At 37.1% G+C, this 13,112-nt stretch overlaps 1 protein-coding gene across 1 annotated transcript in view; it reads left to right on the top strand.

The window, feature by feature from the left end:
• TMPRSS11D (transmembrane serine protease 11D) overlaps positions 1-13,112 on the top strand; it is a 60,178-nt gene that overhangs the window by 22,030 nt on the left and 25,036 nt on the right. The window contains exons 2-3 of the mRNA XM_070372956.1: positions 1,216-1,337; positions 3,305-3,423. Of these exons, the coding sequence (XP_070229057.1) occupies positions 1,216-1,337; positions 3,305-3,423 (241 nt within the window). The remainder of the gene's footprint in view (positions 1-1,215; positions 1,338-3,304; positions 3,424-13,112) is intronic.

The following is a 13,112-nucleotide window of genomic DNA, read 5'->3' as shown; positions in this document are numbered from 1 at the left end:
AAGAATTGATGCTTTTGAACTGTGGTGTTGGACAAGACTCTTGAGAGTCCCTTGGACTGCAAGGAGATCCAACCAGTCCATTCTGAAGGAGATCAGCCCTGGGAGTTCTTTGGAAGGAATGATGCTGAAGCTGAAACTCCAGTACTTTGGCCAACTCATGCGAAGAGTGACTCATTGGAAAAGATTCTGATGCTGGGAGGGATTGGGGGCAAGAGGAGAAGGGGACGACAGAGGATGAGATGGCTGGATGGTATCACTGACTCAATGGACGTGAGTCTCAGTGAACTCTGGGAGTTAGTGATGGACAGGGAGGCCTGGCGTGCTGCGATTCATGGGGTCGCAAAGAGTCGGACACAACTGAGCGACAGGTCTGATCTGATCTGATCTGATTGGCTTACACTGCTATTGATAAATTCACGGGTGAACAAAATCACACAAATCCACTGCTGCTAGTGCAGTTCTAATTAATTATAAGTGCTTGTTACTCTCCTGGATCTCAGCTCTCAGCCTTTGCTGCTGCTGCTAAGTCGCTTCAGTCCTGTCCGACTCTGTGCGACCCCATAGATGGCAGCCCACCAGGCTCCCCCGTCCCTGGGATTCTCCAGGCAAGAACACTGGAGTGGGTTGCCATTTCCTTCTCCACAGCCTCTAGCCATATCCTCATTTTAATAATATAGAGGCTATTACTGTGAGAAATGCTACTATTCTGACTCCCTCTGCCCCTCTTCCCACAAAAAAAGATCTCTCTTCAGCACATCCCTGGGGATGGTGCCCATGTAAGGGAGCTTACTACAGTAATGTCCAACAAGGGTCTTAGAAGTTGTAGTAAAACAAAAAAGAGTTGTTATTCTTGAGAAACTTATCAACTGTCAGAAGAAGGAAAAGCAGTTGCAAACCATAAATCATATTTCCTTATTCTTCTATCAAACTACCTAAATGTCAACATTTTAGTGCTTAATTAATGGTAAGAAATACCATTAAAGAGAGTGTTGTTCAGTTTGATTTCATTTCAGAGTCACATTCCTATTTGTATGGTGAAAGCCAACATGATATTGTAAAGCAATTATCCTCCAAATAAACAAATAAATTTTAAAAAAAGAACCAATCAATTTTCTATGATAGAGCCACATGCAACCTAAGAGACTTCAGAAGTGCTGAAATGATGGCTTCTCTGAGTGAAATATATGGGCTTTGATCTTTTCCCCTTGTTCTAAGGCCAGCACGAGTGACATCAGCCTCAAGATCCCTGAATCCATATCTAGTATTTTTTGTTGTCGTCGCAGTGGTGGTGATCCTGGCAGTGATCATAGGTCTACTTGTCTACTTTTTAGCTTTTGGTAAGTACCAAAATATTGGAAATACCACTTCTCAGATGAATTAACTGAATATACTTTCAAAGTTTGGCCTTCTTTCTTTTATTGCCACTTTTATTTTTTTAATACAATATAATTATATATTTTATTTATATACCTCTAAATATATTCTCATGTTTATATTTTCTATAATTCAGTATTTTTTTCTTCTGTTTTATTTATTTATTTTTGGTCCTTTTTAGTATACCAAACAACATTATTACCCAGGTAAGGATTATTCTAGCTGACAAAAAAGACAATATTTATCTGATGCTAAAGTTCACTTGTTTTGTTTTTCATTAATCCTATAATTTGCTTCTTTATTTAAAATATTGGGGAGGGAGGAGGGTGGAAGGTTCAGGATGGGGAACACGTGTATACCTGTGGCGGATTCATTTTGATGTATGGCAAAACCAATACAATAAAATTAGAAGAAAAAAAAATAAAATATTGCAAAGCACCCTAAGTTTCAAAATCTAAAAGTTGGATGTACCTAAATATTCATTAATTCATGACCTGTGTCCTGAAAACAATCTTAGGAGCAGGACAGTTATGATAGGAGATGAATTTTCAGTTAAAAAGTAGAAAGAGGTTAAAAACAAACTTTAAAAATGATTCTGTTCTTTTTTGTTTCTCTTATTTTCTTTAACTTTTTATTAAAAATAGGAAACAGAAAGAAACAACATTAAGAATGCATATACACTCTTCATTAACACACAACTTAATATCCCAGTGAATATTCTCTCAGAGGTTTTAATGTAGATAAAATGTGTCAAATTTCACTAGATAATATATGCTATAACCTGTTTTTTTTCATTTCAGCTATAATCCCATTGCATTATTTAAATAACTGGGGCTGGGGTAGGAGGAGAATGAAGGTGTATGGGTATATGTAAGGTTAGAGACTAAGTGAGAACAAATTTATTCCAGTAACGAGTAATAGTTTTTTCACTCAACTGAATTATAAAATTGTAGCTAAATTTTACTTGGGACTATATTTTGCTATCAAATCACCTAGAGACTATTACGTGCAAGATGAATTACAGAAGTAGGAAAAACCAACATCAAGTTTCAGATTTAATGGATTCCCTCCTAACAACACTGTATTGTCACACTTAAACACAAAGACAGGAGCCTAAGTCCTCTTCAGAGTGTATTCAGTGACCATTCATGACCCTAGAAAGACTTGTCCTTCTGCCACAAAGGACCATACTACCCTGTTCCCGGGATCTCAAATGCTTTCCCTGATTGAGATATTTCTCTGTATAAATTATGTATATGCATGATCAGATGGAAGCAGGGATTTTCTTCCTGAGACAAATTAGGTTATGTCCATGTTCATAATGTTTCTAAGATATGTACAAGTGTGTTAGGAATTTTCATTTCCTTTATAAAACTTAACATATCCTTTGGAAGACCATTTTTGATAGAAAGAGTTTACAATGAACAACCAGATTAGCTATCTTGTCAGAATAGTTATTTTCTGGACTAGCTTAGTCCAGAAAACTGACAGGTCACTAATTCCTCTAAAAAGAATGATATTTGAAATAATTTTTAAAACTATTCAGAATCATTTTGGATTATTCCTTAATAATAAATGAATAACAGCATATTATAGACATCAATAATTCTTGAGTGAATATATCTGCAATCACAAATATCCCTAAAATATATAGTAGGAGTGAAAATTATGATACTACTGAACAATTTAATTTCTCAAATAATGCTGCTCTGATTTTCATGCATTTTTAATGTTTCAGCTTTGCCAATCTTTTTAAAGACTGAAGGAGAAAATAATTTTATTATAGTTACATTTTTACTGTTTAGAATTTTTTTATTTTAAAGGAATTAATTTTTTTAATTGTACAACATAGCCTAAATAATTCTGTATGAAATAAAAATTAAAGTACTTAGTAATGTGAGACTGATTCTGCCTTTTCCTTGTTTTTCAGATCAAAAATCTTACTTTTACCAAAGCAGCATTCAAATCTTGGGTAAACAATATAGTGATGAGTTAAGTTCACCAGCTACAGAGAAATATAGGACTTTGAGTGGAAGAATTGAATCTATGGTAAGTTAATATTTGTCTTTGTTCTTTATTTTATCATAAAACAAATATGATAATAAATCTAATATTTTGTGATATATTTACAACTGCTAGATGCATATTTTCCTTCCCTGAATGGTGAAGGATGTGTTTCATTGTACTTCTTCCAAGTCAATTTGCTTGTACATTGGTTCTTATTCACATTTTCTTACATCATGAGTGAAGAGCTTTAGGTCATGAGTAAGTATATTTTTTATGATTATGGCTTCAAAAACTGGAAGTCTATTGTTTGTGCAATTTGAGCATTTCTCTATCCTTGAGTTTGTTTTTTTTTTAATCATTTTCATTTTGCCTTCTTTCCTTTTTTCTTATGCAACTAAACACACAGGTAGTAAGTATTAAAATACACGTTAATGTAGTTTGGACAAATAATACTTTGCTTCAATGATGAACATAGACAATAAACAAAGCAAGTCTGGTTTCTCAAATGAAGAGGTCCCGAGGCTGCCTGCCAAGAAATCTCACAAGCAGACACTTAGTTTATCATCATAGACCAGGGTTTGGCCTTCAGCCCTGCAGAGTCAGAGCTGACCAATCTCAGCTCACTTACATTACCTTTTCTGAAACTCTTAAGAATATAAATTAATCCAATGGTTCTAAAACTTCGGCATGTAACAAAATCACCTGGAAGGCTTATTAAAAAAACAGATCTCTGGGCCCCAATGTCAGAATTTCTGATTCAGTAGTTAGAACTTGCATTTCAGCAAGTTCCCAGGTTATGCTGATGCTAATTGTCCAGGGACCTCACTTTGGAATCATTGAGTTAAGTTATAATGAGGCTTATGATGGATGGGGCATTGAGTCATCTGCTTGTCTGACAACCTTTACCCTTAGAGACAAATTAGACTGGGAGCCAAGTTATGAGAAAAGTGCTTCATGAGCATAAAATTAGAGCAAAGGAAGTTAGGTATATTGTTTAAGTGTTTAATGAGATCAGAATGAACAACTGAACCAGAATAATTTGGGAACAGAATCTAGGCCAGGAGGCAGAGGCAGGGCTAATACTGGGGAACATCAGTTGGTTATGTCAGAAGTGGGAGCCTCCTGTTCCTTCAATAAACATTAAACATTAATCCTGCCAAATGCAGTGGACATACAGAAAGTGGAATAGATATTAGATATTGGATGTAAGTTTGTGCTAAGAGGATAAATTATATCCAATCATGGAGATGAGAGATGGTCTCTTATAAAAGAAGATTTTCAGGTTGACTTTTAGAATGAGTAAGGCATACCACAGCTAAAACATAAGCCAAGACATAGAGAAGAGAATGTCCTTAGCTAATAACAAATTGGGGTTTTATTTTGTAGACAAAAAGTCTTGAGCTACAGGCAGAATGATGCAAACAGGATCTGATAGATTCACATTCACAATGTAAAAATTAGATTATAAAGAGAAGAGCCCGCACACAGTAAGACTAGTTAGAAGCTCATTACCCTGGTCCAGAAGAAAACCAAGAGGTTGAAAGCTTGAATTAGGGCATATTCCAGAAAATGTGGAAATGCATTTTAGGCTTACCTCCCGAACTTCACTTCATGGCAAGTAGATGGGGAAACAGTGGGAAAAGTGGCTGACTTTAATTTTCTGGGCTCCAAAATCACTGCGGTTGGTGATTGCAGCCATGAAATTAAAAGACGCTTGCTCCTTGGAAGGAAAGTTATGACCAACCTAAACAGCATATTAAAAAGCAGAGACATTACTTTGTCACCAAAGGTCCGTCTAGTCAAGGCTATGGTTTTTCCAGTGGTCATGTATGGATGTGAGAGTTGAACTATAAAGAAAGCTGAGTGCAGAAGAATTGATGCTTTTGAACTGTGGTGTTGGAGAAGACTCGTGAGAGTCCCTTGGACTGCAAGGAGATCCAACCAGTCCATCCTAAAGGAGATCAGTCCTGAATAGTCATTGGAAGGACTGATGCTGAAGCTGAAACTCCAAAACTTTGGCCACCTGATGCGGAGAGCTGACTCATTTGTAAAGACCCTGATGCTGGGAAAGATTGAGGGCAGGAGAAGAAGGGGATGACAGAGGATGAGAGGGTTGGATGGCATCACCGACAATGGACATGGGTTTGGGTGGACTTCAGGAGTTGGTGATGGACAGGGAGGCCTGGCGTGCTGTGGTTCATGGGGTTGCAAAGAGTTGGACACGGCTAAGCGACTGAACTGAACTGAACCTCAAATTCCTACTATCACTTCCCAACCTGTTGTTAAAAAATCATTAACAATATTTAGTCATATCATTTGCGTCATAAGAGCCCATTGTTTAGGCTTCAAACCAATGGCCATTCTTAAATTTCTTGAAGAAGCTGCTAGAGATAAACATCTCAGGAAGCCAGTCTGAAGACCATTATAATAATGAAGCCCTCATACCCACACAAAAACATCTTGTAATGTTTCAGCTGTACACCTAGTTTAATAAAAGGGAGTAAACTGAAAGTGCGTATTTTGAAAATCCCAGCTTCATTCTAGGGAATTAGAACCCGGCTACCAGTCATTAGAGCAAGATGACAGAGATGTCCTCAGCCCTAAAGAAGTCGTTCAGTTTCTGTCAGAGAGACTAGATATGTTAGGTGAGTTCATCTTTCATACAGCACATGTAAAATTGCAAAACACTATTTTGGAGAGAAATGGCATAAGGCATAAAGCACAACATATAGCACATTCAGCAATGTGAAAACATAAACTAAATAAGTTTCTTTGAAAAGTACTACCAGCACCTTTGGAAGATATTCAGTAAGTCTTTAAAATACAACCTCCAATGCCAAAAAAATTGTACAATCTAACTTGTTATTTTTAATTTATTCCCAAAAATGGTCTAAAAGCAAATGATAATGTATGTACAAATTTTGTCATCAAAATGAAAATAATTTTAGTAATCTCTTTTGTTGTAAAGATAAAACACAAATGTAGAAAATTCAGGGCATTCAAGAAATATAAAAAAAAAACCAGAAACATGCACGGAATCTCAATACTCATATATCCACAATTAATATTTTGATATTCCAAGTATCTTTCATGTACACTTCATAATCATACATGCACAAACACATATAACTTTCTGTCAATGGAATAAGACTATACATGCTTGCTTTTTCCTACTTTTTTCTCAAAACTCTCATAGAAGTATTTAAGTATCAATGAAGAAATCTACCATTTTAAATAACTAAACAGTATTATAGTGTAAAAAGATACAATATTTTATTTAACCACTCTTTTGTTGACAGATGTTTAAACTGTTTCCAGTTTTTCACTATTATATTCAATATCTGATGACCATTCTTGCTGATACTTGCACACCTGAATGATTATACTATTGGGACATATCCCAGAACTAGAATTATCAGAATATAGGTTTATGCATTTATTTCTCTCTAAAGATTTTCAAATTTTTCTTCAGCTTTAACAAGTATTTTATTTTGGAAGCATTTAAGATTTATAGAAAAGCTGCAAAGATAATATAGAATTCTCATACACATCACACCCAGTTTCCTCTGTATTTAACACCCTGTTGTTCAGTTGCTAAGTCATGTCCTACTCTTTGTGACCCCAAGGACTGCAGTATGCCAGGTTTCCCTGTCCTTCATCATCTCCCAGAGTTTGCTCAAATTTATGTCCCTTGAGTCAAAAATGCTATCTAACACCTTACACTAGTACATTTATTGCAATTAATGATTAAGTGTTAATAAGTTCAGTTCAGTCACTCAGTCATGTTTGACTCTCTGACACCCCATGGACTGCAGCTCACCAGGCTTCCCTGTCCATCACCAACTCCCACAGTCTACTCAAACTCATGTCCATCTAGTCGCTGATGGCATCCAACCATCTCATCCTCTGTCATTCCCTTATCCTCCTGCCTTCAACGCTTGCCAAAATCAGGGTCTTTTCCAATGAGTCAGTTCTTTGTATCAGGTGGCCAAAGTACTGAAGTTTCAGCTTCAGCATCAGTCCTTACAATGAATATTCAGGACTGATTTCCTTTAGGATGGACTGGTTGTATCTCCTTGCAGTCCAAGGGACTCTCAAGAGTCTTCCTCAACACCACAGTTCACAGCATCAATTCTTCAGCACTCAGCTTTTAGTTCAACTCTCACATCCATACATGACTACTGGAAAAACCATAGCCTTGACTAGATGGACTTTTGTTGGCAAAGTAATGTCTCTGCTTTTGAATATGCTATCTAGGTTGGTCATAGCTTTTCTTTCAAGGAGCAACTGTCTTTTAATTTCATGGCTACAGTCACCATCTGCAATGATTTTGGAGCCCAAAAAATAAAGTCTGTCACTGTTTCCATTGTTTCCCCATCTATTTGCCATGAAGTGATGGGACCAGATGCCAAGATCTTAGTTTTCTGAATGTTGAGTTTTTAGCCAACATTTTCACTCTCTCTTTCACTTTCATCAAAAGGCTCTTTAGTTCTTGCTCACTTTCTTCCATAAGGGTGGTGTCATCTGCATATCTGAGGTTATTGATATTTCTCCAAACAATCTTCTGCTTCATCCAGCCTGCCATCTTGCATGATGTACTCTGCATATTAGTTAAATAAGCAGGGTGACAATATACAGCCTTGATGTACTCCTTTCCTGATTTTGAACCAGGCTGTTTTCCATGTGCAGTTCTAACTGTTGCTTCTTGACCTGCATACAGATTTCTCAGGAGGCAGGTCAGGAGGTCTAGTACTCCCATCTCTTGAAGAATTTTTCACTGTTGTGATCCACACAGTCAAAGGCTTGGCATAATAAACAAAGCAGACATAGATGTTTTTCTGGAATCCTCTTGCTTTTAATGTATTAACTCTAACATTAACACATTGTTATTAACAAAATTTCATATTTTATTCAGATTTCCTCTTCTTTTACTTAATGTTCTTTTCTGTTTCCTGATCCCATCCACGATAGCAAATTATATAATTGTCATGCCTTTTTAGGCTCTGAAAGTTCCTCAGATTTTCCTTGTTGGTGATAATCTTGACAGTTGAGGCATACTAGTCAGGTATTTTATAGAAATGTCCCACAACTAGGGGTTTTCTGATGTTTTTGCTTATGGCTAGACTGGGGTATGGGGATTTAGGGAGGAAGACTATAGAGGAAAAATTTCATTTTCTTTACATTGTATGAAGTGAGGGTACATAGTATCAATATGATTTATCACTGTTGATGATCACCTGGCTTAAGTAGTGTTTGTCAGATTTCTATTAATACACTAAAGTTCCTCCCTTTTCCATATTATACTCTTTGAAAGAAAGACACTATGTACAGGCCACACCTAAGAAGTGGAGTGAAAAGTCATGCTTTGAATATTTAAAGTATATTTAAAATTCTTCTATTTGTCTAGTCTCTCCACGTATTTGTGCACCCATTTGTTTAGATCAATCTAGTGGTCTAAGCATTTTTAACAATTATTTTAATTTCTAGATTGCACTCAAGTGCCCCACCTTACAGTCTTACCACCAGTATATGAGTATGCATTCACTTCAGTTCAGTTCAGTCACTCAGTCATGTACGACTCTTTATGATCCCATGGACTGCAGCACGCCAGGCCTCCCTGTCCATCACCAACTCCCGTAGTTTACTCAAACTCATGCCCATTGAGTCAGTGATGCCATCCAATCATCTCATCCTCTGTCATCCCCTTCTCACATGCTTTCAATCTTTCCCAGCATCAGGGTCTTTTCCAATGAGTCAATTCTTCACATCAGGTGACCAGAATATAGAGTTTCAGCTTCAACATCAGTCCTTCCAATGAATTTTCAGGACTGATGTCCTTTAGGATGGACTGGTTGGATCTCCTTGCAGTCCAAGGGACTCTCAAGAGTCTTCTCCAACACCACAGTTCAAAGCATCAATTCTTCAGTGCTCAGCTTTCTTTATAGTTTAACTCTCACATCCATACATGACTACTGGAACCACTGCTTTGAGTAGTTGGACATTTGTTGGCAAAGTAATCTCTCTGCTTTTTAATATGCTGTCTTGGGTTGTCATAACTTTTCTTCCAAGAAGTAAGCGTCTTTTAATTTCATAGCTGCAATCACCATCTACAGTTATTTTGGAGCCTCCAAAAATAAAGTCAGCCACTGTTTCCCCATCTATCTGCCATGAAGTGATGGGACAGATGCCATGATCTTAGTTTTCTGAATGTTGAGCTTTAAACCAACTTCTTCACTCTCCTCTTTCACTTTCATCAAAAGGCTCTTTAGTTGTTCTTCACTTTCTGCCATAAGGGTGGTTTTCCAAATTTGCTGGTATATTGAGTGCAGCACTTTTACAGTGTCATCTTTTAGGATTTGAAATATCTCAACTGGAATTCCATCACCTCCACTAGTTTTGTTTATAGTGATGCTTTCTAAGGCCCACTTGACTTCACATTCCAGGATGTCTGGCTCTAGGTGAGTGATCACACCTAGTCATCTGCATATCTGAGGTTATTGATATTTCTCCCAGCAATCTTGATTCCAGCTTGTGCTTCATTCAGCCTGGCATTTTGTATGATGTACTCTGCATATAACTTATATAAGCAGGGTGACAATATACAGCCTTGATGTACTCCTTTTCCTATTTGGAACCAGTCTGTTGCTCCATGTCCAGTTCTAACTGTTGCTTTCTGACCTGCACACAGATTTCTCACGAGGCAGGTAAGGAGGTCTGGTATTCCCATCTCTTTCAGAATTTTCCACAGTTTATTGTGATCCACACAGTCAAGGGCTTTGGCATAGTCAATAAGGCAGAAATAGATGTTTTTCTGGAACTCTCTTGCTTTTTCTATGATCCAGCGGATGTTGGCAATTTGATCTCTGGTTCTGCTGCCTTTTTTAAAACCGGCTTGAACATCTGGAAGTTCATGGTTCACATATTGCTGAAGCTTGGCTTGGAGAATTTTGAGCATTTCTTTACTAGCGTGTGAGATGAGAGCAATTGTGCGGTAGTTTGAGCATTCTTTGGCATTGCCTTTCTTTGGGATTGGAATGAAAACCAACCTTTTCCAGTCCTGTGGCCACTGCTGAGTTTTCCAAATTTGCTGGTATACTGAGTGCAGCACTTTCACAGAGTCATCTTTTAGGATTTGAAATAGCTCAACTGGAATTCCATCACCTCCACTAGTTTTGTTTATAGTGATGCTTCCTAAGACCCACTTGACTTCACATTCCAGGATGTCTGGCTCTAGGTCAGTGATCACATCATTGTGATTATCTGGGTCATGAAGATCTTTTTTGTACAGTTCCTCTGTGTATTCTTGCGTCCTCTTTTTAATATCGTCTTCTTCTGTCTGGTCCATATCATTTCTGTCCTTTATTGAACCCATCTTTACATGAAATATTCCCTTGGTATCTCTAATTTTCTTGAGACATCTCTAGTCATTCCCATTCTGTTGCTTTCCTCTATTTCTTTGTACTGATCACTGAGGAAGGCTTTCTTATATCTCCTTGCTATTCTTTGGAACTCTGCATTCAGATGCTTATATCTTTCCTTTTCTCCTTTGCTTTTGGCTTCTCTTCTTTTTACAGCCATTTGTAAGGCCTCCTCAGACAACCATTTTGCTTTTTTGCACTTCTTTTTCTTGGGGATCGTCTTGATCACTGTCTCCCATACAATGTCACGAACTTCAGTCCACAGTTCATCAGGCACTCTGTCTATCAGATCTAGTCCCTTAAACCTATTTCTCCCTTCTACTGTATAATTGTAAGGGATTTGATTTAGGTAATATCTGAAACGTCTAGTGGTTTTCCCTACTTTCTTCAATTTAAGTCTGAATTTGGCAATATGGCATTCATGATATGAGCCATAGTCAGCTCCCAGTCTTGTTTCTGCTAACTGTATAGAGCTTCTCCATCTTTGGCTGCAAAGAATATAATCAATCTGATTTTGATGTTGACCATCTGGTGATGTCCATGTGTAGAGTCTTCTCTTGTGTTGTTGGAAGAGGGTGTTTGCTATGACCAGTGCATTCTCTTGGCAAAACTCTACGAGCCTTTGCCCTGCTTCATTCTGTACTCCAAGGCCAAATTTGCCTGTTACTCCAGGTGTTTCTTGACTTCATACTTTTGCATTCCAGTCCCCTATAATGAAAAGGACATCTTTTGGGGGTGTTACATTCAACTTCAGCTTCTTCAGCATTACTGGTCAGGGCATTGACTTGTATTACTGTAATACTGAATGGTTTGCCTTGGAAATGAACAGAGATCGTTCTGTCATTTTTGAGATTGCATCCAAGTACTACATTTTGGACTCTCTTGTTGACCATGATGGCTACTCCATTTCTTCTAAGGGATTCTCACTCACAGTAGTAGATATAATGGTCATCTGAGTTAAATTCACCCATTCCAGTCCATTTTAGTTAGCTGAATCCTAAAATGTTGACGTTGAATCTTGCCATCTCCTTTTTGACAACTTCCAATTTGCCTTGATATGGACCCAACATTCCAGGTTCCTATGCAATATTGCTCTTTACAGCATCAGACCTTGCTTCTATCACCAGTCACATCCACAACTGGGTGTTGTTTTTGCTTTGGATCCGTCTCTTCATTCTTTCTGGAGTTATTTCTCCACTGATCTCCAGCAGCATACTGGGCTCCTACTGACCTGAGTTCATCTTTCAGTGTCGTATCTTTTTGCCTTTTCATATTGTTCATGGGGTTCTCAAGGCAAGAATACTGAAGTGGTTTGCCATTCCCTTCTCCAGTAGACCACATTCTGTCAGAACTCTCCACCATGACCCATCTGTCTTGGGTGGCCCTACACAGCATGGCTCATAGTTTCATTGAGTTAGAGAGGACTGTGGTCCTTGTGATTAGACTGGTTAGTTTTCTGGGACTGTAATAGATATGCTTATTTTCCTACAGCATTAACACTATACATTGTAAATGTTATTCATTGCTGCTAATCAAACAGATAAGAAGTGATGTCTCACTATTATTTTGGTTTGCATCTCTTTGAGTACTAGTAAGATTTAATCTGTCTCCATATATTAATAGGTTATTTTTATAATTTCATTTGTGAATTTCCTGGTCATGACCTTCCCCACTTTCTTACTGGAGCATTTGTGTTTTCATGTAAATCTGGAAAAAGATTATTTCCTTATTAGAACATCAGAATTTGCCTGTTTTACATCTGCATATATTTCTCTAACTTGTTATTTGACTTTCAACCTCATGTATAATCTAGGATTTTTTAATGCCAAATAGATTTAATTTTTTATGAAGCCAAAATTATCAATCCATCTGTGATTTATTTGTAATAAGATACAAATTCAGCTTTTTCCCCAAAAAATAACTAGGTGGTGGTACCAAAGCAGTATATTAAACAGCATAATGGATTTATTTGTTGTACCACTTTTATCATACACTAAATTCTCCCTTTATTTTTCTGTATTCCCCTCTCTTTCACTGACTCATCTTTTCCTGTACCAGTACCAAACTATTTACTGTGGCTTTATAATTGAACATCTGGCAGAGAAAAATTCCCCTTGAAATTCTTTTGACATGTGATTTCCATAGTTAATCTCATTTATTCATACTTCTGTAGAAACACTTTGAATAATACTCTAATATAGTGCTTTATAGTTTATAAAGTACTTTTACATATATCATCTAACCTTCAGTTCATAATAGGTATATTATTTTTATAGATGGGTAAGTAAAGATAGTGAGCTTAAGAAACATGTC

This window comes from Bos mutus, chromosome 6 (assembly GCF_027580195.1).
Source record: "Bos mutus isolate GX-2022 chromosome 6, NWIPB_WYAK_1.1, whole genome shotgun sequence".
Taxonomy (NCBI): domain Eukaryota; kingdom Metazoa; phylum Chordata; class Mammalia; order Artiodactyla; family Bovidae; genus Bos; species Bos mutus.
This window is presented reverse-complemented; position numbering and strand designations above follow the sequence as displayed.